The sequence below is a fragment of the Hyperolius riggenbachi genome, chromosome 1 (assembly GCF_040937935.1).
Source record: "Hyperolius riggenbachi isolate aHypRig1 chromosome 1, aHypRig1.pri, whole genome shotgun sequence".
Taxonomy (NCBI): Eukaryota; Metazoa; Chordata; class Amphibia; order Anura; family Hyperoliidae; genus Hyperolius; species Hyperolius riggenbachi.
The window spans coordinates 193744752-193772393 of record NC_090646.1 but is presented as its reverse complement, the minus strand read 5'-3'; the positions used below and the strand labels follow the sequence as shown (position 1 = coordinate 193772393).

Sequence of the window (27642 nt, the reverse complement as noted above, 5' to 3'; positions counted from 1 at the left end):
TGCCCAGCAATTGACCTTTGCATATATCATAAGCAGGCAGCAGCACTAGTTCTTACCTAGCTTTAATCTGACATTTTTCTTAGCATTTGAAGGCGACAAAAGGGAAAACCATTTGACTGTATTCCTGGTTATGTAAGCGGTAGACTGAAAGAGATTCTCTGCTGTGGATGCAATAACCTTTCAGCTGACTGCCAAATTAGCAGGCATGCTATTAGTTGTACTGCTACATTAGAACATCCATAGCAGTATAACAATCACAGTAGGATGTTTTAGGCTGGACAGACAAACACTACCTGTTACAGCAGCCTTCACTGTGTAACGCCACTGGCTACTTGTGCTTTTACAGTGCATAGATCACAGTGCTAATCTTGCTTCAATCTCTGGACACCAGGCATTTGTACATCAAAGTGCATGGAGCACTGTCCATGAAGAGAGGCCACAATGCTCATACTTTTAAAGTGTTACTATAAATGTTGTAGACAGTAAAATGACCAACTAGTAAAATTCCGTACAGCTTTTCTTTTGCTAGTAGCACTGTTACTGGTACTTTAGTAATACAACCTCTGCAGTGTAGGAGCTGTTTATGTGTAATGTTTTTGTGTCTCTCCTCATTCGTTTATTCATATACGACTCTTCATGACTATAGATACTTCTGCATGCCAGATGTGTCTGTCATATCACGGCTTCTTTCAGCTGTTGCATAGGAATGTTCATTGCTTCAAATATACTATCTATCCGTCTTAGCCTCGGCCATCTTCTTTTTCTTTTGCTCTCAATTTTTCCAAGCATCAATTATTTTTCCAAAGAATCAGGCCTTTTCATTATGTAACCAGAGTATTTAAGTTTTAATAGTAGAATCAACCCTTCTAGTGAATAATCTGGCCTTATTTCTTTAACTACTTTCTGGCAGGACGTAGATTTCAATCACCGTCCGCAGTGCGCATTCGCCGTTTCCGTCGCTCACCCCCGCTCGCCCCTCTTAAACCTTATGTTTCTCACCGCAGCTCACAGGCTCTGCCTGTCTCTGACGGCAGAGCCATGTGAGTTGGTCAGGAGTTGATTTAATTGGCTCCTGGCCGTGTCTATCAATGTAAGCTGCTCCCATTGGCTTACATTGATAGACATGGTCAGGAGCCAATTAAAGTGGCTCCTGACCAGCTCACATGGCTCTGCCGTCATAGAGACGGCAGAGTCTATGTCCTGAGGATCCCGGCGTGCGGTGATGATGGCGGTTGTGGCGGGTATGCGCTGCTATTCGTCGGGATTCCGTCGTTCTTGTACCAGCGGTCTCTGGTCCTTAAGGGGGCAGAGACCGCTGGTACTTAAGTGGTTAAGTATTGACTGATTTGATCTTCCGGCAGTGCCCGACCACAGAAGTTTCAGGTAGATAAGGACTGATGTAATTAGTTTATTGCATAGATTTAGCAGAGAGCAAACAAAAGCTTTCATCTGCAGGGGGTGGGTAGATAGGACACTTTTCGTCAAAGAGTTTAGAGAAGTCACAAATGCTATCTTCACACCTTCCCACTGAATGAATAAAGTGAGGGGGGAACATAGCAGCTTATATTGCTATTAGAAACCAGGAAAGAAAGAGATGCTTGGTTCCCTTTAAGGAGTGCAAGTCCAGGTGAGGATTTTAGGGATTGCAGTGTGTTCTGTAATCCTGCCAAATGAATATCAGCGGCTGTCTAGTTCTGATGATAGATTATTATTTGAACAGCCTGTTATAGAAAAAGGTTAGTAACTATGACCTTAAAAAAACTGATAGAAAAATGAAAGTACATGTTTAAATGTAAAAGCAAAGCCGTGTGTCACAGATTGCTCTTTTTATATTAGTTTTGGAACAAATGTGTAGAAGGCATTGCGTGGATACAGTTCACGGATAAGACAAAGACAGATGATCGGCTACCGAAAAAATAAAATATTCACTGAAAAGTCTACAGTTTGTATCCAAACAGAATTTGCAGACAGAATGCATCTATTGTTCAGTAGCATGAACTTGTTTGTCTAGTCACTGTTGAAGATTAAATCATTTTGCAGTAACAGCCTCTCTCTCTCTCTAGGGCCAACACAAATATACTGAACAAATGGTGGTTTGTTTCATACTCAAACTGACATTAAAAAATATGTGCATCTAATTCCAAGTCACAACTTTTGCCCAGATTCATTTTCTGTCTGTCGTCGTTCCAAGAGGATTATTATTTTTGGGCAATGTTTCACAGAAATAGCCTGATCTGCCAATGTACAAGTAGAATTTCAGAGAGTTTGGTGGCAGAGCCCGCTGTAGACGTGATATAGTCTTGCACATTGCTCAGAGCTGTGTTTAAAGCGTGTGTGCTTGTTATTAGCAATAAAAGCTAAGCTAATGTTGGTAATGACATTTAGCTGCCTACCTAGCGATCTATCTTTCTAACATTCATAATTGTAATCGCTCAGCGGTAAATGGCAGGAAATGTACTAAGGATCCATTAAATGTAGCAGTAGTGGTGTGCGCATTAACAACAAACATTTTGTTTTGTTTTTCTGTAATTGTTTATGTTTTTTCTTGATTTGTTGGCATTCAAAGTCTTTTTTTTTTTCAAGTCCTAGTACATGACAAATCATTATTGGCTTTGATAGCTGTATACACTATGTTAGAGGAAAGATGTTCTACACACACTGATCTTAGCTGTGTTTGCAAATGCTGCATACAGGTAAAGTCACAACTGAACCCCTATCCCTTTTTTTTGCAATATCTCAAAGCAATGGGGCTTAACAAATGGGTGAGTTATTGCTGCTGACACCTGCCGATCATTGCAGCTCTGACACAAAGCCTTACATTTCCCTTTTATTAATGTACAACCTTCATTATCTTTAAAGAGAACCTGAACTGAAAATAAAAAGTCAAAATAACCATACACAGGTCATACTTACCTCCTGTGTAGTCTACTCCTCAATCTTTCACCTCTCCTGTGTCCCATTTGTCCACTGTGATCAATGGAATTCTCCCTCCTCCATTTTAAAAATGGTCATTACCCCAAAACAGCTTCCTGCACACTGTTAAACTGTAATATCGCCCACTTGAGCCATAGGGAAACATGGACATTACCTTGCACATTCACTTGTAACTGACAGCTACTAATATATAACTGACAGCAACTGGTATATTTCAGTTCTGACAAAATATTGTCAGAACTGGAAGGGATCACTGTAAGAAGAAAATGGTGAGCTTCTGAGAGGAACTGACGGTGAGGTTAGTATGTAATATTAATTTGCAGCTACATCATGTGTTTATTTTAAATAATTTTACTTGCTTCAGGTTCCCTTTAAAGTTCAAATATACCGCATCTTACTAGTGAAGTGTCCTTTATTTCAAGCAGACTCAACATATCATGCTGTGAGGGGAATTGGCTTACTGCTATAACAACAATGACATTTGTAAAGCACTTTTCTCCCATAGAACTCAAATTGGATAGATATGTCTCAGATCAATACATAGTTGTAGTGTGGAATGAGGAATAGCAGCTATGTGTCCGTAAATGCCAGACTAAACATGCGGCTTTTCAATTTGGATTTAAACGCCTCCAGGGTTGGAGCTATCTTGATTGGGAGTGGTAAGGGGTTCCCAATGGTAGGGGCAGTATGATAGAAGGCTCTGGCTCCAAAGGTTTTGAGTGGACCTTGGGAGGTGACCAGGTAATTCTATTCTTCTTATTTGAAGTGGTAGGAGGCATGATGGAGTTGCATCAAATTCATCTAGTATCCGGAGCCTAAACTATGTATAGGTTTGAATGTTAGTAAGTCAATTGCAAAGAAGATTCTCCATTTTAAGGGTAGCCAGTGGAGTGAGCAAAAAAAAAAATCAATGTTATGTGGCAATGGGAGGGTTGGTTTGTTACCAGCCTTGCAGCTTTGCAATGGCATTCAGTACTAGCTGCAGGTGGTGCTGGTGAAATAGATGTAAGGATAGTCATACCATCAGCTGTGCAGTCACTGGAAATAAGGACCTTTACCTCGCCACCCTAAGCTGATTAATCAGTTCTTTTTAGAAATTGCAAGATGGGCAGTCATCTACAGTTATCCGGGCAGTGGCTCTTGGTAGTAAAGCACAACTATCATTAAATAAATCACATAGAAATTGCATAATGAACTATTTCTGGAATCCTTGATTCTTATTTTCATTTTATAGCTTGAAAAGCTAGGTTTTCATTCTTTAATTTGAAACAGTAGCCATCTCAGTATGATGTTAAATCTGGTTCATTCAGGTCTCACAAATAAAAATTATGACTGATTGAACTTTTCTTCACTATCCTACTATAAGGAGTGTTTGCTCTGCCACGCAAAATTTGTAAAGCTCACAATTCATTTTCAGGAGAGCTGCCACTGTAGTCTGACTGCTCGGACTCAGCTATAAAGCACTAAAGCTCTGATTTGTTAATGTTTACAGTTAAAAAAGGGGCTCACAGTCAAGTACTAAATAGCAATAGCTTCATGTCACTTCAGGTACACTGTAAATTCCGTTTCTCACTCATATCCTGTGCCAGTCAACAGTGCTGTTTGTTCAAAGCATAGGAATTTACGGTGTTCCATTTCCCCTTCTCAATCTGCAGCATCTCACAAACGCATCTTTCCTATGTTAGCTGGCCGTGCATGTCAGTGTTTTAGGCAGGAATTGACGTCACATGATGCAGTTTTTTTCTGCCCACTAACCGCACCACTCGTCAAATGCTGACACATGTGGGGTTACAAACACTGGCATTCGGCTGCAATAAAGGCACTGGGTGGCTGGCAGACAGTTGGCAGAACTGCCCGACAAGGCAGTTTCACTGCCACGTTTACTGTGCTTCTACTCCTGGACATTCAACCAGCATGGCTGAATAAGGGATTACCGGGATTAAGTACTATTTCTAGAAGAAGGGCAATACACTGCTTTATTTTTAATTATTCATTTTTTAAGACCTCTTTTGCAACATGATGCACATTTTTTAAACTTAATCTGGATGCCTGGCAATGAAGAGGGGTAACATGTATGTGAATGCTTGCATCCTTATGGATTGCAATAGATTCAGTTGTGGCTCCTGAAGTGCAGAGAGTTGTGGTCCACATTGATGGTCAGGCAGGGTATGATTGCATTAAGCCTGGCAATAGCATTCACAGAGCCGTGCTAAGCCATAGGATAGCTTTCCTGCAGTCTTAGAGCTCAGAACATAAAGCCTTCTTCTGTGTCTCTCCTGCTCTTCTATCTCTGTGTTATCACAATGAGCTCTCTTGTTTTATTTTGTATTCATTTATTCAAATTTTGTGATATATAGAATTAAAATGCATTTTTTTAAATTCATCTATCATTAAGATACTTAAACAGCCAGCATACCGTAATTTAGGAAACCCAGGTTTACACAAGCATCTCTATAATTACTATGCAAAGAAGAGCAGAGGACTAGACATAGACAGTGATAGCATGCTTCATAAAGAGCTTATAGTGGTTACTTGAGGGAATCTGCAGACATGAGATTGTTGCCCAGTGGGACCAAAAATGACCAGGTCAGTTGACTGCCATAGCCTTTCTGTATGTATATTAACCCATTAGCAGCTTCAAAGGAATTATCTCATTTGAGATAAGTGCACTACTTTTGACTTCAGCTGGCAGAACTTGTGCTGTAAATTCTTGGAATGCTTTGATGTCTCTCTGCTAGCAGATGACATAGAAACTGAAAGCAGAAGTTCTCTGTTATTGTCTCACACTGCCCCTAGTGACAAAGTGGCCAGAAATACACATTACAGCAGTACTAATTAGTAGCAAGGACATGTAACAAATAAGAAATAAAAAATGTGCTAAAATAAATTTACCTTGAGCACTTGCAAGCCTTTAAATAAATTGGCTGTTTAATGGTTAAAATCACTGTGATCACCAATTTAGAGTAACAATGATCTACCAGGTTCACAGCCATGGGTAAGTGCAGAAGACACCAACTCATCATGTAATGTGCAGCCCTTTATTGATGTCGTGGGCTGCACCCTCTATATCTAGCAAGCGGACTACCACAGGTTTCTACAGCTTGCTAGATATTACTTTATGCTGAACTACAGCCATATGTTTGTGAAAATGTAAACAGAATGCAATAATAAAGTTATTTGATCAAGATAAAACACAGACATGTATAACTTTACTGGTACTCCAATGCCCATATTTAGAATTGCATCATGCTGTTTGCACAGAGGCTGAGAGGTAGCTTACGTTTTTGTTTAGTTTTTTCAGTTTTAATCATGTTTAGACTTGTAACATGCACTTCTATGTAGCCAGAACTTGGGTGAAGACTGCCTTGGTCTCCATACAGTTCTGATTTAAGGGGAAATTCCACTTTGTAATTGAATGCAATTTAAATGTATCTTTCCAGCTTGATTTATAGCCAAGTGAAATAACTAAGAGTAACCTTAAATTTCAGGTCACTTGAATAGTGGAATACGGATTCCATGCTGTTTGTTCAATTAGCTTCACAGAGCAGCAAATGTAAATGTAATTCTCAATTTCTGCAGTAATCCATTGGCAGTACTTTGTGACACCCCTGTCTGCCAGCTTCAGTTAGAAACACTGTGGAATGACTGTGTTTTGTATGAACATTAGACAAAGTAAACAAGCTGCAGTAAGTTCTTCTATTAATATGCAGAGCAGAACTGAGGCTTCATTTACACAGCAAATTGTGATTTGCGATTTTCACTGGATTTTGGCAACACAAGAAGAAAAACGCAGAAAAAAACCCTGTTTCTTTTACACTGCAAATCACAATGCGATTCAGATTTGAATTGGAATCACATGCAGTGTAAATGAGCCCTGAATGTATTTTCAACAATGGGAAAGCAGAAGTAGAAATGTATAAAGGCCTATTTCCACTATTCCCGAATCCTAGCCAAATCTGCAGCGTTTCCATGCATGCGATCTGCAAAGGGAAACGCTGCCTATCTATTTCATGTCCTGCCGTCTAGATCACACTGCGGTTAGAATCTGGACGTCAAGCTGCAGATTTCTGCAACACGCAGCCGAATCACTATAGCTGTGCATGGCACGGCTTAGCAATTTGGGCCGCGGATATGCAACAGAACGGGAGCTGTGGCGGAATCAGAAACAGCCGTGGCTACCACTGGAAATAACCCCTAAGTGAGTTGATATGATGCACTGTACATGCTTCTTTCCATATTAGACAATGTCAGAAGCTGGTGTCAGTCCAAGAAGAGATGAAGTATGCATTGATATATACATCTATACATATTCTATACTGGAGAGGCATATGCAGGCAGACCTCTCATGGTCAGTATGTTATCTCAGCTGATTTTTTTTTTTCAATTCGTTTTATTAAACATATAAATGCAAGCAGAGTTTACACCCCAACAAAAGCAACATAATATACAGAAATATCACACAAGGTGTAAGCATCTCTTACAGAAGATAAAGCATATCAACAAAGAAAATATATAATGTCATAATTAGAACATACTGATAATCAAGACACCAACATGGCGCCTTACCCCCATCTCAGCTGATAGATGTACTGTTAAGGGACTGTTCCCTTTGACATTGAGTAATTCAACTATGATTGTTATTGGGTCATTTTCTGATACTGCTATAGTATATTATATTCACATTATTACAAATGTGTGTACTATGAGAATTACATATTTGAATTATGGGTATAAAACACATGTCTTTCTTACTCTGTATAACTGACACTGTAGTCCAAAAAAACATAGTAAAATAAAATATACTCACCTCCTCCCTGGCAGCGTTGACAAGCCCCTTGAGGACTGTATCCCTTGCCACTTTCAGCTATTGGTTCCTGTGTCGAGATTGCACTACAATTTCGAGGCACCACTCTGCTCTGAATAGAGGATGGATCATTGCCTTGAAATAGAAGCAACAGTGTGACCTGTGAACAGGGACCTCTGTCAGTATCATAGGACAGGCATATCGCGGGACCTGACAGCATTCTGTGTGCTAGAAGGTGAGTATTCCCTTTTTCCCTCTTAATAGTTTTTTGTTTTAGAATTCTACTTTAATTATTAATGTAGGGTCAGCACATCCCATTCTGTTATATAAAGTGTAACAAAAATTCACTCTCCAATAAGGGAGAAAAAGCTGCTCCGGCGAGCCTACAATTGTTATATTGCAAAGATCTCTTTTATGACAAAAAAATGCTTATTCATGAATCTGCTAATGTCCATTTAACATATATTAGATTCACCTGGGTTATTTTAATGTCAGAGTTTCAGACTAGAGTTAAATATTACCATCGGTGTTAACTGTCTTCTAAAAGAAGCCGGCTGTGAAGGTTGAATGTGAGGGTTTGTTATTTTATCCAATTTTCATGTTACTTTAGGGAAGTTAGAAGACCTCAGACCTTTGCTGAAAAGGGTCATCTTGCTGCTTTAGTTTCTATCCCTTTGAACGTCCAGCTGAAGTTCCATCAGAGACATAGGCTGACTTGTGAGAGCTGAACAGTGCGGACACTAGTATTCGGAGTGTGGGCTCCTGCCTGTTGCCAGTACTCTGAGAATATTACTTTGAGAATGTATTAGAGTGATATGGTGATATATGCCTGGGCTCAGAACAAAAGCTGACATGCACAGTATTTATCGGGTGCTTAGTAAGCTTTGATAACTTTTAATGGACTAACATATCAGCTTAGGAAGATATTTTGTTTCATGCGGTTTCCAGACTGTGAAGGTCTCATATTCATCAAAGCAGGCTTCCCTTTATAGCACCTGACACATTTTTATTTGATGCTACTTTAATGGAAGTTTTAGATACAGGTGCTTTTTAGGTACATGTAAGACCATTAGCGAGAGTGAGCTATCTTATGCTTCTATGCAGTTTAATTATGCATTACGGATCACTGTATTCCACCAAATGTCACACATGTTGGCAATATTCGAGATACGTTTACTGGCTGTTCTCCGTAAAACTGATTATCATTTTCATGCACGAAAGCCAGTGATTACAATTGTAAAATTCTCCTGCTAGTCTGATAAGAAAAAAAAAAACCTTTGCATTGTTACCAGGAAACAAGGGGACAGTATTTTCACTGTTGCACAGACAGAGAACATTTGTATCGCGCTTTTTTCCTGGCAGGCTCAAAGCACCAGAGCTGCAGCCACTAGGACACGCTCTATAGGCAGTAACAGTGTTAGGGAGTCTTGCTCAAGGTCTCCTACTGAATAGGTGCTGGCTTACTGAACAGGCAGAGCCGAGATTCAAACCCGGGTCTCCTGTGTCAGAGGCAGAGCCCTTAACCAGTACACCATCCAGCCACACACAGCTTAAAGAGAAACCATAACCAAGAATTGAACTTCATACCAATCAGTATCTTATATTCCCTTTCCCATGAGAAATCTTTTCCTTTTCACAAACAGATCATCAGGGTATGACTGATGTTGTGGTGAACCCCCTCCCACAGTGTGATGTCAGGACCATGGTCCTGACAGTTTCTTGTCTGTGAGCCTTGTTGCATTGTGGGAAATAACAGCTGTTTACAGCTGTTTCCAACTGCCAAAAAAGCAAGCAGCATCTCCTCCCACTGACATCACCTGCCAGCAGTAAAAATGTCACTATGTGATAAATGTCTGAATGATTTTACGATGGGCAAACATTGACTAAATCATTTATATTTAATTATTGTAAAAATTAAGCACTTTTTTAGTACATTTTTTTCACTGGAGTTCCTCTTTAAGATGAGAGAATGGGCCTTAGTATGAGATTAGGAGGATTATGATTAGGAAAATAAAAATTAAGGCCCCTTTCACACTGGTTTTGCCGCAGGGTAACGCCACACCAATGAAAATCTATGGGGCATTTCAAACCTTGCGCGGTAGTGCAATGTGCAGCGACTGGAAATCAAGTAAGTCTATGGTAAAACATTTACATTTTCCACATTTGCGTTGCAGCGCTCTTGCACGAAAGTGTATTTTTTCCAATATACTTCCGCGCAATTCGAATTTTGGCCACAGGAAGTGAGCGCTAGAGAGCCTTACTTCCTGCTTGGCTTGCAGCCAGAAGGGAGATTACCGTGCATTACCGCGGTAATACCCAAAGGTTATTTTTAGTGTTGTGGTATGATGCGCTCATCGCACCACAGCACAGCTTTAACGCCAGCTGGCAGTGTGAAACCGGCTTAAGGCTAGGAGAGAATAAGGGTTAACATTATTAATTTGGAGAAATAGCGTTAAGAGTTCAGATGGTCAGTAAAATGTTAATAATGTTGACATGATCTAAATACATCTGACCTGTACTAATGTTAGGCATCAGTGTTGCCAATTCAAAAAGTAACACTCATCTTGAACACAGATTTAGGCCTGGAACCCACTGCAAAACGCAATCGCAATCGCTAGCGTTTTCTGTGAGCGGTTTGTTAGCGATTTCATCAGCATTTTCTGGCATTTTGGTGAGCGCTTTGCAAAAAGTATATAGCGTTTTGTGAGCGATAGCGATTAGCGTTTAGCGATTTGCAATATGATTGGTTAATTCAAATTTTTTTAACCAAATTTAGCCGATATGTTGGATTTTTTGAGCTTTTAAAGGGGACTACACACCTGTATGAGTGGCAGCATCACATACTTCGAACAATAAATTAATAATGATAATAATACTAAGTACTCACACAGAAACAATAGTGGTAGTTTACTTAACTTTTATTTTCTTTTTGCTTTTTTTAATGTTTGGCACCTTTTTCTTCTTTTTTTTTTTGAGAAAAACAACCTCAAATACAACTTTGTATTTGTATGAAGCACACAACCCACAGTATTTTTGGAGTGATGTATTCTGTGTACAGAGCCTGCAGCTCTGTAGCACTTCCAACCATCCAGCAGACGTCACCAGGAAGTAGGAGTTTTTTAAGGCCTTCTGGGAAGCACATGGCCTTCTGGGTAGCGTTTCGGACTTAATCGCTCTGTGTAGGTTTTGACCAGCGATTAGGCCAGCTTTTATATACTTTACATTGCAGAAATGCTAACACTAAACGCTAAAGATGCAGCATGTCCTGAGTTTTGCGTTTTAGTAAACGCAATCGCTCCAGTGGAATTTGGCCCATCCATTAACATTAGCTGAGCGTTTAGGGAAATCGCTAGCGGTTTGAATCGCTCATTAAATGCTCACAAAATCCCTCCAATGGGTTCCAGGCCTGAGTCCCCAACATAATTAGAGAAAGTTATTAGTTAAACTATTAGTTATTATTATGATTATTTATTGTATTTATAAAGCGCCAACATATTACGCAGCGCTGATAAAGCGATTAGTTTTAGCTATTTAGCTATTAGTTAAACCTTCATGAAGCTGTTCTTGTTTTCCACCAGAATTGAAGAACTGAAGGAACTTGGTGACCTCTCCCCACATTGGGACAATCTGAGGCAAAGTGTTATAACGCATTATGAAGAGATGGTGTCAATCTACAGGGAAAACCTTGAAGAATTAGAAAAATATACAGGTAACAATGTGTTATACAGTATTATAAATCAGTCTTGCTATAGCTAGTGAATATATATTCTGTGCCAACCTGGCTGTAGCTATGTTGGCCTTTCATAACACTTTTTCTAGCTCGAGTATCTAACAAATGCTGACATTTGATTGGCTGTTACTGGTGATGCTAGTAGTGGGTGAACACTATAAAGATGTTCGGACATCAGTTTACAGATGGTCATGTTCAGGCCAGATCAATTGTCCGAGTAACTGTCAAAAACTACACATTTCTCTACAGCTCGAAAAAGCATTTGGTTTCAAATGATTGTCATATGTAGTATTTGTATGAATGAACTGGTATATTTTCTATCTAGAAGCAAACAGAAATGTACTTGTACGTCCCCGCTAACTCTGGCTCTGCTTTCTAAAGACGTCATATTGTACTGACTTAATTGTTCCAGAGAAAGGGATTATTATACCTCTACCAACTCGTCATTCCTCTATTCACAGTGTTTTTAAATTACCTTTAACTCTCCCTCTGTGTGTGTCTATATATATATATATATATATATATATATATATATATATATATATATATATATATATATATATATATATATATATATATATATATATATACACTTTGTCCTAATTTGTAGAACTATCCTGCAGGTCTGCTCCTCACGCAGGAGGTCATGTTGCCTGTTTTGTTGTTTGTTTTGTATGCCAGTCTCCTGGAGGCGGAGATGTTTGGAACTGTGGTCAGGGTCTTCCGGATGCTCTGTGGCTGAAATTGCTGCCAATGTATGACTGAGCTGTGTTATTAGGCACACAAAGCTTTTTAAAAAAGGCCTGTTCCCTATTGTTTTCTTCAAAAGTGTTGACATCATGAAGGAAATGCATTTAGTAAAAAGCTATTATGCTGTGTTTACTGTGTTTATGCTGACTGGCTAGAAGTAGACTAGTATCCCCTGGGAGCATAAAATCCAGCTGAGTGGATGGCAGTCTTTCTGCTCAGTTTGGTGGACCCGTGCCAAGCTCCCCTTAGCAGCATTGCCGTTCTTTCATTAATGTGAATCTGAAAAACCATTTTGTAAGCAATGCAACACAGAAAAAAGTCCTTGGGAACGAAAAAAAATCTAGAAAGGAGGTCTGTGAATTCATTACTCTCATTTTTGACAAGTCGATAAAAATGACTTGCACTTCATCTTTTGGCTTTACATAATGCTATATTTTAAGAGCAGCCAAAACATAATATGTGATAAATGTGCCATCATTTTCACCACGCTGGGCCCCTGTTGAAGACAGCAGGGGACGTCTGTCACTTAAAATGCATTAGCATATCTGCACATTAAATACTGCTCTCCAGATTACCGAGATGGTGCATGCTGGGATGCAGCAATAAAAAAAAATCCTCTTAATTTCTTAAAAATCGAGTGCACAATAAAATGAAAAAAGATGAAGTGCAAAGATACAATGCCTGCACCCTGCACAGACTTAAAGGAAAAATGGAAAATAACCATCTGCTTGCTGCAGAACATGGTGATACTTACAGTTTTTAATTCCTGTTTTTCCCCAGGGTCTTCTTTCAAATCCAGCTGTACTAAAGGAGAAAAGAGTTTAGAATTTGTTCCAATTAATCTCCATTTGCAAAGAATGCGCGTTCACAGCCAAAAGTTAAAAGGTAAATTGTTTATGTGAAAGAAGGCAGATTCTTAAAGAGATAACAAAGGAAAGGCCATTCATGTCATTGTATTTTATTTCCAATTGGAAAATGTTTAGAGTGCAGCATATGTCACAATCTATTTAGATGCTAGAATGGTTTTAAAAGGGCTTGTCATCACTGTCAGAGATATTAATAGACAACTGTTTGGTATGTTTGATATTAATGCAAAATGCGGCTACAAATAACTAGCGCTAAAATGTCCCTAATAGCTGCAATTTGTATGGGCAACTATGATGGCCAATATTTATGAGTACCAATATTATATTACCAATATGATGAGTACCAATATTTAACCTATGATGGCGCCCAAACTACCGCAATGCGTGTGTGCTCACATTTCCTGTTTTCGACAACTGGTTTTGTTTAAAAGGAAATAAATATGGCTGCCTCCATATCCCTCTCAGGTCAGTTGTCCTTTAAGTACCGGTAGCATAAAGTTGTATTGTGTTCTGTGTGACCTTTTTTACTAGCTAGTTGATTTGACCAAAATGCTAAGGGAGACATGATGAAAAGCCACTGAAAATATGCCACTAGAGCCATGGATTGGAGAGGCCCCTTATATCAATACGTGTAAATGCCAGACGAGCTGTGTGAGAAGCTGCAGCCAATTAGGGAGCTGCTCTGAAGCGAAAGCTTTCCAATTGGCATGCAGGGGTGATGTTAACAGTCTGATGTATGATCATGAATATTTCAGTACTATGTACAAAAAGGATCATTCAGCTTTTCCAGGTTTTTATCTTCTGCACACAGCAAATCCATTTCTCCATGAGTCCAGTGTGAGTATTTTTTCTCTTTAAAGCAGTAGTATAACAAATGTATGCTGTCATCAATTATGTATAGGGGGAGCAGAAATGACTCTATACACCTTGCCTTAAAAAAAAGTAAGTAAGTCAGTGACCGTTGTCCCGTCCAGTAGGGTGATCTCCTCCATTGGATGGATCTCTCTCCTGTTTCAACACAGGCTGAGCTGAATTTCTTGTTCTTGTTCGCTTCTGTCTGCTTTTGTGCAAAGTGTATCAGTCTGTAACATTGATGTGCTGCTGAAAAGCAGACAAAAGCAATCCGGGAGCTAAGGGGACCCTTCTCTCTGTCCCACATCCAATAACAGAGTAGCGCACAGCAAAAGACTAATAACTGCTCCTTGGGCACTCGGTCCTCTTGTCTCTTCAATGCAGCATGTCATCGTGTGGCAGCTTTCCTCTGTAGGCTCCCGATGTCACGTGATGCACAGGGGTATTAGAGTTTGGTGTGGGTATGGGTAAGGGTTCGGTAAGCGGCCCGAGTGTTCAGCATGTGGCGCAAGTGTTCAGCCAGCGGTAGTAAGTGATTGGTAAGTAGTGCCAGGGTGTTTCAGTTTAGCGTGGGCATCTTTAAATGTTTAGCAAGTAGCACAACTGTTTGGCAAGCTGTGCAAGTGTTCGGAAAATGGGGGCGTGATAAGTAAGCTTTGCCAGCTTCAGAAGGAAGGTTACCATTGTATTGGTAGAAGGGCTAGTGTTAGGACTGTCACTACTTACAGCAGATTATTGGTAACCGTATGTTACCAATATTCAAACTATTCTCACAGCCTGTGCCAAAATTCCATTGCAGTGTTTTTAAATATATGCAGAAAACTGGGGGTTTTAAACTTTTGAGGACCGCAATGTTAAACCACCCTAAAGGCCATTTTCACTAAATTGGCCACTGCAGCTTTAAGGCCTTACTGCAGGGCCACACAACTCAGCACGCAAGTGATCTCCCCCCTTTTCTCCCCACCAGCAGAGCTTTTTTTTTACAAATATTGTTCTTAGTTATTTTTAAATAAATGTACTTATTTTTTGTATTTTTATTTTTATCCCCCTCCCTCCCCCGGTCAGCCCATCAGCGCGATTGGCTGTGATAGGCTTCAGCATAAGCAATACTGTCTGTTTACAAATCACAAGTGTAATGCTTGGGCTTTAAACTTTGACCACCCAGCACAACAAGGCTAAGAGCTGGATAATGGAAGAGGTTACACAGGCTGCCCAGAGCAACTGCAGCTCTGGGCTTCCGATATCGCTACAAATAAGATGCAATGGCAGCGCAGTGCGCTGATGCGCTGCCTTAGCGATAGCAAGCATTCAGTCAGGTACAAGACATGACTAGATTGGAGCGTAGCTAGTAGCAACCGCAGCTCACAGTCACTTCCACAGAAGCAGAGCAAGCAGGCTAACAACAATCACCAGCAAGCATCCACACAGGCAAGACTACAGGAAAGAACATAACTAATAGCAACCGCAGCCTATAGTTATGTTCCCAGAACTAGAGTAGCAGGAATACTACCAGTCACCAATGTGGTGATGGCAGAATCCAAGCTATCAGGATAATGGACTTCACTGACCCACCGCGGATGCAATGAATGTCCATCAGGCATGGAAACTAGGCAATAAACAATAATACAGAAAAATAATAAACTGCTCAACTAATGGATAAATATATATTAGAAAGTCTGCATATATATTTATCAAGAACTAGCTAAAGCACGAGTAATAAGGTTGCATTGAACCACAATAACAAACCTATACAGAGTAGCACAGTGCCCAGCAGACCAGCATAGTGATCGCTATGATGGGCGAGGGCTAAAAGGGGAGACAGACTTTTATGCCAGAATCGACCAATGGATCCAAGCATGCAAATCTCCACACAGCTGAATGGTAACCATTCAATTCTGAGCTGGCTTGATTACCATTTGCTAGCTGGTTGTGAATGCAAAGGACTCCCATAGGAAATACATGCAGTATTATGTAACAACATGCCTGCAGGAAATCCAGGGCTATCTGGCCGCAGCTCAGCTGTAGTAAGCAGTTGGTGGAATGATTACAGCATCCTGAGCTGCCCAGAACAGCAGAGCAATTGCAAATGACAATGTGACTCATTGCAAATGCACAACCGAATGCAGGCAGACAAGCCAGAACTGTCCGTTTGCGGCTCCACTGCAACGGACAGAACACGCCACAGGAGGAATCCTTACAGTAGTGCTGTACCTAGTAAATAGACAGCACTTTCTTCGTCTAACAGTCTTCTAGCGGCGATCCGCCACCCAAGCATGGATGCGCGCCCATCAGCGCGTGTGATCTCCTGCAAACCACGCCCCAAGGAACTTACACCGATCAGCGTTAGGCGGTCCTAGGGATGCTGCTGCATCCACGCCCATCGGCATGACGCGGTTGGCAAGTGGTTAAAGAGAGTCTGAATCGATGTATATTACCTCTTTTTATTCAGCGGCCAGCTTTAGCATTAAAATCCAAACAGATTTGCGTCCCCGTGGCAGAACGAGGTATTTATCCCTCTGAAATCCCGGGGTAGACTTTCCAAGTTGTAGATTGTGCTGCCCGGGGGAGGCAGAACTTTGCGCTGTAACTCTGCCTCTTATTCAGTCTATCTCCGCAGATCTCCGCCTCTCCCTGCCCCTCTCAGTGAAAGAAGACTGAGAGGGGCAGGGAGAGGCGGAGATCTGTGGAGATTGACTGGAGCAGAGGCAGAGCTACTGCGCACAGCTCTGCCTCTTCCGGGAAGCAAAATTCTGCAATCGCAGAATTTTGCCCTGGGATTTTAGGGGGATTAAGACCTCATTTTGCTGCAGGGATTCGGCGAATCAGTTTGGATGTTAATGCTGAAGTTGGCTTCTGAATAAAAAGAGGTAATATAAAGACGCTTCAGACTCTCTATATTCAACATTATTTCCTTTTGTTAAATTACAGGTCTACATAGTATAAATGATGACATACATATAGTATGTGCAATATAAAGACATTATGTAATAACCAAATATCAGATGTCAGTGGACACTTCCATAGGCGTACATGTAAAAATAGCATTTGGAAATGTTGGCACACAGTACAGCTGAAATTTTCTTTTGTGTGCAGCGGATGTAGTAGAATATTGGTAATGTTACAGATACTGTATTTTATTATCACCTGTTGTACCCTAGCTCACACATTGACGCTTCCGTAAGTACGTCTAATACTAAGACCCCCCCCCCCCAATGCCTAGCACTAACAACAGCCCCGTTTCTATGGGCGTGCGACACGTGCCATCGCCCGGGGCGCTATATTTTGCAGCAGGAGGGGGGCGCCGGAGCGGGGGAACGGACATAATAGTTACAACTCACCTTCTCCAGCCGTTCCCCCGCAGCTTCAATGTTTTTCCTCTCCCGGCGTCCGTCACCTGGTAACAGCGCCCCCTGTGATGACGTATCGCGTGTCATCACAGGGAGCGCTGTTACTGAGACAGATGCCGGGAAAGGAAGGACATTGAAGCAGCGCGGGTTCGGCGGAAGCAGGTGAGTTGTAACTGTTATGTCCGCTCCCCCAGCCTGCCACACAACTGCGGGCAACCACCTAACTGACCTAAACTGCGGGCACCTACCTAACTGACCTAAACTGCGGGCACCTACCTAACTGACCTAAACTGCGGGCACCTACCTAACTGACCTAAACTGTGGGAACCTACCTAACTGACCTAAACTGTGGGCACCTACCTAACTAACCGAAACTGCTGGCACCTACCTAACTAACCTAAACTGCGGGCACCTACCTAACTGACCTAAACTGCGGGCACCTACCTAACTGACCTAAACTACGGGCACCTACCTAACTGGCCTAAACTGCGGGAACCTACCTAACTGACCTAAACTGCGGGCACCTACCTAACTGAACTAAACTGCGGGCACCTACCTAACTGACCTAAACTGCGGGAACCTACCTAACTGACCTAAACTGCGGGAACCTACCTAACTGACCTAAACTACGGGCACCTACCTAACTGAACTAAACTGCGGGAACCTACCTAACTGACCTAAACTGCGGGAACCTACCTAACTAACCTAAACTGCGGGCACCTACCTAACTAACCTATATTGCGGAATCCTGCCTATTTAACCCATACTGCGGGAACCTACCTAACTAACCTATACTGGGGGAACCTACCTAACTAACCTATACTGGGGGAACCTACCTAACTAACCTATACTGCGGACACCTACCTAATTAACCTATACTGCGGACACCTACCTAACTAACCTATACTGCGGACACCTACCTAACTAACCTATACTGCGGCAACCTACCTAACTAACCTATACTGCAGGAACCTACCTAACTAACCTATACTGCGGGAACCTACCTATCTAACCTATACTGCGGGAAACCTACCTATCTAACCTATACTGCGGGAAACCTACCTATCTAACCTAAACTGCGGGAAACCTACCTATCTAACCTAAACTGCGGGAACCTACCTATCTAACCCATACTGGGGGAACCTACCTATCTAACCCATACTGGGGGAACCTACCTATCTAACCCATACTGGGGGAACCTACCTATCTAACCTATACTGCGAGAACCTACCTATCTAACCTATACTGCGGGCACCTACCTATCTTACCCATACTGGGGGCAACTATATGGGCTACCCTATACTGGAGGCACCTACGTAGCTAACCTATACTGCAGACACCTACCTATCTAACCTATACTGGGGGCAACTACCTATCTAACCTATAATGGGGATAACTATACAGGCTACCCTATACTGGAGGCACCTACGTAGCTAACCTATACTGCGGGCACCTATGCCTGGCTCCATGGGGGGGGCGATTTTTACACCCTCGGCCTGGGTGAAATTTAGCCTAGAAACTGCCCTGACTAACAACCCCCCATCCTCTAATCTAAACCACTATTCTGGTCCCCCAATAAATCCTGCTGCTGCCATAGCTAAGTATTGAGCGCCATAATGACTGGTGCCGCCATGTAATTATTATTATGGGGTGAAAAATTACTAGGCAGAAGTGTGTGCCTCTCTGCCCGAGATGGTCAATGTGATGCTAAAAATTACAGCTTGCAGTGCAAATTGTCAGGAAGTGAATTTGGTTGGCCCACTTCCAAGATGCATAAAATTTTCATGGAAGCTGGAATACATTTTCATGGAAGCCGGGACTATTAGCATCTCATTGATCATTTCACTTCTTCAGAGGGCAGTGAATTGCAGCATGAAGTAGATTCTATATAAAAAGAAGACTAGATAAATGGTATATCCTCTTACCCTGATTGCCATCATCAGTATGTCCATAATTAATGCTATTTTCGCCGCTCCCCTGCCTCACGTTTGCTAACTGCAGCCTTATTTTCGTCTGTGCAAAATCCAAGATGGCTGCCACCCTTTGCTTTAGCTTCCGGGTCGGCAGCCTCTTCCTCCCAACAAATCTCTCCTTCTCAAGCGCTGATAAATTAGCGCTAGAGAAGGAGATTCTCGGGTGCGCGGCCATGATCACGTGCACGCGTGCACATTTCTAGGACATTGTGCGCGCACGCAGTGCTTGTGGCTGTGTATATGGAGAGCCACGCAGAGAGACCTCCCCGCAGCGCTGCGCGCTCTTGTACTGAGCCAGGAAGCCATGCATCAGCGGGAGCGAGACTGAAAAGGAGCAAGGTGAGATGATGGCCGCCCATCTCGGAGGAGTGACAGAGCAAGCAAAAGAAGCTCTGCCTCCTCTCCCCTAACACAATATTCAACCGAACTGGTCAAAGATGAAAAACTGAGTTCTGGGGGGCCAGGTTACATAAATAATGATGAACTGGGGACAGACTGTTACTGGAGAAAGAGGTAGGCTATGCTGTATAGCTAAAAAAAATAAAAATTAATCGGTTCCCATTGACTTTAAAAAGATATAATGTTGATCAATTCTCTCCCTCATCATATTTATCTTCTAAACATAGGGGGAAATGTATCAACAGTGTCTGAGACAAAATATTGGTAGGTTTTCAGAAATCGGTGCAGAAGTGTCTCAGACATGCTAAGACTTCAATAGATGCGTAGTGCAGATTCCTTCTTAAACTGTAGTAAAATAGGAGTAGCTAGGAAGGTCTCTCAGACAGTGCAGTGTATGAGGGGAATTGCTGTTGCTGAGGTAACCAATACATCTGCTGTACTGATACCAGCAGGCTCTGTGGAGGAATTCAGCAGAGGGGAGGAGCACCTCGCCAATCATGTCTAGTCTGCACTCTGAACTATCTTTAGAACTGCTATGAAGCACTTCTTAATCTGCAGCAGTTTAGGGACAGATTTGCACTTTTCTTAACTGTAGTGAAGCTCTAGAAATTCACACTAAACTACCACTATTACCTAGGATTTAAAGAGACACTGAAGTCTCATAAAAATCTTTTTATTTCAAAAATGTCTTTAACATGATAGCCCTAACTAAAACGCCACATCCCCGCGGCTGTAATTTAACTAAATCCCCCCTAACTTCCCCCTCCTTCTCCCCCGCAAAATCCACAACTTTCTTGGTCGTGGATTTTGCTGCTGGAGGAGGCAAACCTTTCAGCCGCAGCTCTGCCTCCTTACGCGTCAATCAGCGCGTATCTCCGCCTCTCCCCCACCCCACTCAGTGAAGGAAGACTGAGAGGGGCGGGCGGAGGCGGCAATCCGCCGCTGATAGACACGTGGAAAGGCAGAGCTGTAGCTGAAAGCTGTGCCTCTCACGGAAGCGCTGCCCGGATTGCCCCCCGGGGAGTTAGGGGGGATTTAATTAGATTACAGCCGTTGGAATGCAGCGTTTTAGTTAGGGCTATAATGTTAAAGACATTTTTTAAATAAAAAGATGATTTTTATGAGACTTCAGAGTCTCTTTAAGAAGGTTCTTATTATCATGCAGAACTGTTCTCCCTGCTGGTTAGAACAGTTTAGGAAGAAAAAAACTGTCAGTAATGCATTGAAAACTGTGGCCAACAGACTGTCATTCTGATCTCACAGCTCTGAACCAAAACAAGCATGCAGAACTTAGAGAGAATTCAGAACTCCTGTAGCTGTTTTTAGGTCTAAGACTCCTTATTAAATTATTGATAACATGATATATGTCAGCTTACATGCTATCCCTGTGCTTGCATGGGGATACCTCCCACATACCAAACTGTACACAGTTGTTATTGCTTCTGTTTGTAAAAGGTTTTCTAGTAGTATATATAGTAGCTAGTATTTGTGCAGTACCTATGCAGTGAATGTTGCTCAGACATGTGTGTAACAGACCAGTGTGATGCTTAGGCTGGTTGTGGCATGTAGAGAATAAGACCTCTTCTCGGGCCTAGCAGAAGGAAGTGGGGCAATGCTGCACAAGAAGAATGATTTTTCTCAGAGAGAGGTCTCAGGGAAGCTATAAAGGAGAAGAAACATAGATCCTTAGTGCACAGTGTGCTGAGAGTGGTCAGCAGGGAGGAGTGACTTACACATACTTAGACAAATGATGCTGCCCCAGACAGTAATCGCTGAAACCTCCAGTTTATTGTGCTGTGCTTTCACATAGCCTTGGAACCATGCTTCAATTTTATATACCAATTTCTACAAAGTCTTATAAAGAGTCTGTGGAGTAAATCACCACTTCAGAAACCCAGCACAACCCCCTATGCAGAAAGGACTTGTTTCTTCCTTGTAATTTTCTTGTATTTTTCACCCAAGTTTAATCAAGGCCTGTGTGCTGTGGCATGAAAGCGCCACAAAGAACAAAATTATAAAAAAAAGAAAAACTGTGATGAGAAAAATCTCCAGTAAAGGAAACTAGCCCGTGTTGCCTTGTCTCCTGCTGGCAGGCAAAATAGCCTCCAGTTTGCTTGGTGCGGTTCTGATTGTAGCGAATGCTTGCCTTCATCTTCATGCATTATGCAAATGACATGTAACAGTAACAGGAGCTACGAGTGTCATAAAGATATGATCACTGCCTGCTGCACTCAGAGCATATTGCGGGGAGAAGAAAGCACCTGTCACCCCAGAGATGCTACATTTGCTGTGTTTTATAATACATGACAAAAGTTGTTGATAGTTACATTACTCTTTAGACTCTGCCTCATAAAATCTCCTGACATGTTTATAGGCAGTGGCGTGATATCATGAAGTGGTTATATTTGTTTTAACCTAATGATTATACATCCTCAGTGGTACTTTACATGTTTCTTTCGATCTAGTAATTATCACTAGTCGCTGCTATATTATCAATTCCCTCAGGGGTCGTTTGTACACACTTAATGAAAGACAGCACTAGAGCAATGTATCTTAGGTTAACCAGCAAAAATGAATGCATAGTGTTTTATGTGTTTATTTTATTTATGTATTTATTAGCAGAAGGAATGAAAGAAAAATGAAATACAGATTTTTGAGTTGTAGCAAATGTAGCGATGTCTAAGAGGGAGGGAGGCCAGGCGTATCTGAAAAAAAGGCACCTGAAACAAACAGCCCAGGGTATTGCCGCTAGTAGGATATTGGTAAAATTAGCAATATTCTACTACTGAATTCCGATAGTAAAATATAGGTAGTCTACGGATAATTTACTATGACTAAACCTGTCCCTACTCTTGCACAGAACCCTCCTTCTACAGATGCCTAACACAGAACACTCCCTCTACCAATGCCTAACACAGAACACTCCCTCTACCAATGCCTAACACAGAACACTCCCTCTACCAATGCCTAACACAGAACACTCCCTCTACCAATGCCTAACACAGAACACTCCCTCTACCAATGCCTAACACAGAACACTCCCTCTACCAATGCCTAACACAGAACACTCCCTCTACCAATGCCTAACACAGAACACTCCCTCTACCAATGCCTAACACAGAACTCTCCCTCTACCAATGCCTAACACAGAACACTCCCTCTACCAATGCCTAACACAGAACACTCCCTCTACCAATGCCTAACACAGAACACTCCCTCTACCAATGCCTAACACAAAACTCTCCCTCTACCAATGCCTAACACAAAACTCTCCCTCTACCAATGCCTAACACAAAACTCTCCCTCTACCAATGCCTAACACAGAACACTCCCTCTACCAATGCCTAACACAAAACTCTCCCTCTACCAATGCCTAACACAAAACTCTCGCTCTACCAATGCCTAACACAGAACACTCCCTCTACCAATGCCTAACACAGAACACTCCCTCTACCAATGCCTAACACAGAACACTCCCTCTACCGATGCCTAACACAGAACACTCCCTCTACCGATGCCTAACACAGAACACTCCCTCTACCAATGCCTAACACAAAACTCTCCCTCTACCAATGCCTAACACAGAACACTCCCTCTACCGATGCCTAACACAGAACACTCCCTCTACCGATGCCTAACACAGAACACTCCCTCTACCAATGCCTAACACAAAACTCTCCCTCTACCAATGCCTAACACAGAACACTCCCTCTACCGATGCCTAACACAGAACACTCCCTCTACCAATGCCTAACACAAAACTCTCCCTCTACCAATGCCTAACACAGAACACTCCCTCTACCAATGCCTAATGGTGCCCATACATGGTACAATAGAAATGTTTGATTTTCCCGTTTATTCGACTAAAACGATCGAATCGAATGAAAGTCGAATATAATCAGGTTTTTTTTTTTTCGATCAAGAAAAATGAACAATTATCCTGTTTTGTTCAATAAAAATCCGATCGGACATGTTGGAAAAATCGTTATATTCATTCTAACGGAATAATTGAACGAAATTATCTAATCGGGAAAAAAAATTGAATTTTTTTTTTCCACAACACAGATCCCTCCCTCCACCCATCCCCAACACAGAATCTTCCTTCTACCGATGCCTAAAACAGAACCCTCCCTCTACCCATGCTTTACTCTTGCTCACGCTTGGTGTCGTCTAACCCTTAACCCCCCCCCCCCCCCCCTTCTGTGGTGCCTAATCTCCAAGGCTACAGACCGGGAACCAGGAAAGCTCAATGGTATTCAGAACACTCCCTCTACCAATGCCTAACACAAAACTCTCCCTCTACCAATGCCTAACACAAAACTCTCCCTCTACCAATGCCTAACACAAAACTCTCCCTCTACCAATGCCTAACACAAAACTCTCCCTCTACCAATGCCTAACACAGAACACTCCCTCTACCGATGCCTAACACAAAACTCTCGCTCTACCAATGCCTAACACAGAACACTCCCTCTACCAATGCCTAACACAAAACTCTCCCTCTACCAATGCCTAACACAAAACTCTCCCTCTACCAATGCCTAACACAGAACACTCCCTCTACCGATGCCTAACACAAAACTCTCGCTCTACCAATGCCTAACACAGAACACTCCCTCTACCAAAGCCTAACACAGAACACTCCCTCTACCAATGCCTAACACAAAACTCTCCCTCTACCAATGCCTAACACAAAACTCTCCCTCTACCAATGCCTAACACAGAACACTCCCTCTACCGATGCCTAACACAAAACTCTCGCTCTACCAATGCCTAACACAGAACACTCCCTCTACCAAAGCCTAACACAGAACACTCCCTCTACCAATGCCTAACACAGAACACTCCCTCTACCGATGCCTAACACAGAACACTCCCTCTACCGATGCCTAACACAGAACACTCCCTCTACCAATGCCTAACACAAAACTCTCCCTCTACCAATGCCTAACACAGAACACTCCCTCTACCGATGCCTAACACAGAACACTCCCTCTACCAATGCCTAACACAGAACACTCCCTCTACCGATGCCTAACACAAAACTCTCCCTCTACCAATGCCTAACACAGAACACTCCCTCTACCGATGCCTAACACAGAACACTCCCTCTACCGATGCCTAACACAGAACACTCCCTCTACCAATGCCTAACACAAAACTCTCCCTCTACCAATGCCTAACACAGAACACTCCCTCTACCGATGCCTAACACAGAACACTCCCTCTACCAATGCCTAACACAAAACTCTCCCTCTATCAATGCCTAACACAGAACACTCCCTCTACCAATGCCTAATGGTGCCCATACATGGTACAATAGAAATGTTTGATTTTCCCGTTTATTCGACTAAAACGATCGAATCGAATGAAAGTCGAATATAATCAGGTTTTTTTTTTTCGATCAAGAAAAATGAACAATTATCCTGTTTTGTTCAATAAAAATCCGATCGGACATGTTGGAAAAATCGTTATATTCATTCTAACGGAATAATTGAACGAAATTATCTAATCGGGAAAAAAAATTGAAATTTTTTTTTTCCACAACACAGATCCCTCCCTCCACCCATCCCCAACATAGAATCTTCCTTCTACCGATGCCTAAAACAGAACCCTCCCTCTACCCATGCTTTACTCTTGCTCACGCTTGGTGTCGTCTAACCCTTAACCCCCCCCCCCCCCTTCTGTGGTGCCTAATCTCCAAGGCTACAGACCGGGGACCAGGAAAGCTCAATGGTATTCAGAAGGTTCCCACTCCATAGGTAAGTATTTTACCTGCAGTGAGTTTCCTCACTTCAGGTTCCCTTTAAAATAACCAGTAACTAAGGAGGAGTTGATCTTTAAGCACAAGGCACTTTCTTGTATGGGATTATCAGCTCAGCAGGAAGGGCTGTTTTACACCAAAAAGCACTAGCGATTATTGATTTTGGATAAAATTATAGTGATTTTTTTCACAAAGCGACTCGGAAGTGATTTTTTTCACATCACTTTTGTATTTTTATACTTGTTACAGAATTATAATCGCTTTAAAAATGCTTCATGCAGCACTTTTGTGATTTTAATAAAAGCGATTCCATCTAGTGTGACATAGCCCATAGATGTCATTGTCCAAGCGCTTTTCAAAACAATGGCGATAGCTAGCTGGCGATCCGAAAAGCTCTTGGGGCATGATTCATTAAACTGTGATAACTCAAATATCACACCTTATCAACGATATCACACCTTATCAAAGTTAACATGCCTTATCAGAGTAGCATAGCTAGTGCTACGGACTTATGCCTGCTAATTGGCAATGGCACTCGTCCGGCCCTGAGCCCCTGCGGGTTTGTAGCACTCGCTATGCTACTCTGATAAGGCGTGTTAACTTTGATAAGGTGTGATATTTGAGTTATCATAGTTTAGTGAATCAAGCCCTTGGTGTGATACAGCCCTGAAAAAAGTTGACATATTTCCTGCAGGTGTGCTAAAGATCAGTGGCGGACATTGGCCCATGCAGACTGCGCAGCTGCACAGGGACCCCATACCCTCTACGGCCCATGCAGAAGCACAGCAGTTAGAGCATGATTATTCTGTAGGCTCTTTTCTGTGTATTTCTCTGTGAAACTCAGGAGGATCAGTGATATTTGCTTGTGGCCCAGTCATACTACACAAGTATGAAATATGTGCCACTGCTACATTATCACAATGCCTACAGAATGTTACCTAGATTTATGTACTTTTATGTTATAGACATTATTTGGATCCAACCGTAATCTGATATGATTATGGCCACTCACATGGGGCCCCTTCATTTATTCTGCACAGGGGCCCACTGTTGGCTTTGTCCGCCACTGCTAAAGATACAAGCCAAAATAACATTTTAATAAGTAAGAAAGACTTCTTTATTTTGCAATGATACATTTTAAACTAGTCATTTGTAAACACACCAGGCAGTTTGTTTTAAGTAATATTTCACTATAGCTGAGAACAGTAGAACTCAATTCAACTATATACAACGTGAGAAATAGCAATGCATATGGCTGATCTCCACTTTCAACAGATGTGGATATAATTGAATCAGTATGTTTGCTGACAAAAGATGATATGTGGCATTGACTGCAGTGTGCAATCAACTAATGTGTTAATACAAAATGTAGCAGCCCCCGCATCTCTCTAAACATGTATATTCCTCAATGAAAAGAAACAGAAAATCATGTGTTAGACCTCAGTCTTTGTGGATGCTGGGAGGGACTATAAGCCAATTACAAAAACAGGGCATTAATTCTGGGTAACTGCCTGTGACTAAAAACAAGTAGAGCTACTATAGTTTTATGGAAGGAAAAGTTGGACTATTCAGACATTAGAGACTCTTGGCCAGAAAGGATATTTTTTAAATATTCTTAATTTAAAGCAAACCAATCCAATATTCCAATCAATAAGATACTTACCTCAAGAGTGGGATACCTCTGGATCCTGGAGAGGCTTTCTTCGTCCTCCTTCACCAGGCCGGTCCAATACTGGGACTTCCAAAGCATGGCCGGACTTCACCTGCGCAGTAGCTTAGACCTGCTCGGGGCTTTTGCGGAAAAAGCAGAGCCCGATCAGATCTGGGCTAATTCACAGGCACGGACAGCTCGTGTTGTAGCAAGGACCCGATTGGGCTTGGCTTTTTCCACCTAGCCCGATTCTCCATGTCACTGTGCATGCATGAGCTGTCTACAGGCACTTGTCGACAGTTTTCAGCTGGACCCAGCGGAGGAACAGCGAGGAGGAGCAGGAAGGGGGAAACCTTCGAATGATCCAAGTAGTGCTTTTTCCTTATAGGCTTCCTTCAAAGGCCCAATCCCCCTACATGGTTTTGCCAACAATTTTGCGAACGTTCCCACAATCTCCTGACGTGGATACAGGCCCGCGATCAGGCATATGACTTTTGCGACACTTGGCGATAACGACTGTCACGACTCACGGCGGATCGGATCTTTAACCTCCTGCCGCCCGCGTCACGCCA

General features: G+C 42.1%; 1 protein-coding gene across 5 annotated transcripts in view; it reads left to right on the top strand.

Moving 5' to 3' along the window:
* Positions 1 to 27642, top strand: part of INPP4B (inositol polyphosphate-4-phosphatase type II B) — a 668171-nt gene that overhangs the window by 384933 nt on the left and 255596 nt on the right. For all 5 annotated transcript variants that reach the window (XM_068279481.1, XM_068279471.1, XM_068279463.1 and 2 more), the window contains exons 8-9: positions 11317 to 11447; positions 12999 to 13103. In XM_068279481.1, coding sequence (XP_068135582.1) covers positions 11317 to 11447; positions 12999 to 13103 — 236 coding nt within the window. The remainder of the gene's footprint in view (positions 1 to 11316; positions 11448 to 12998; positions 13104 to 27642) is intronic.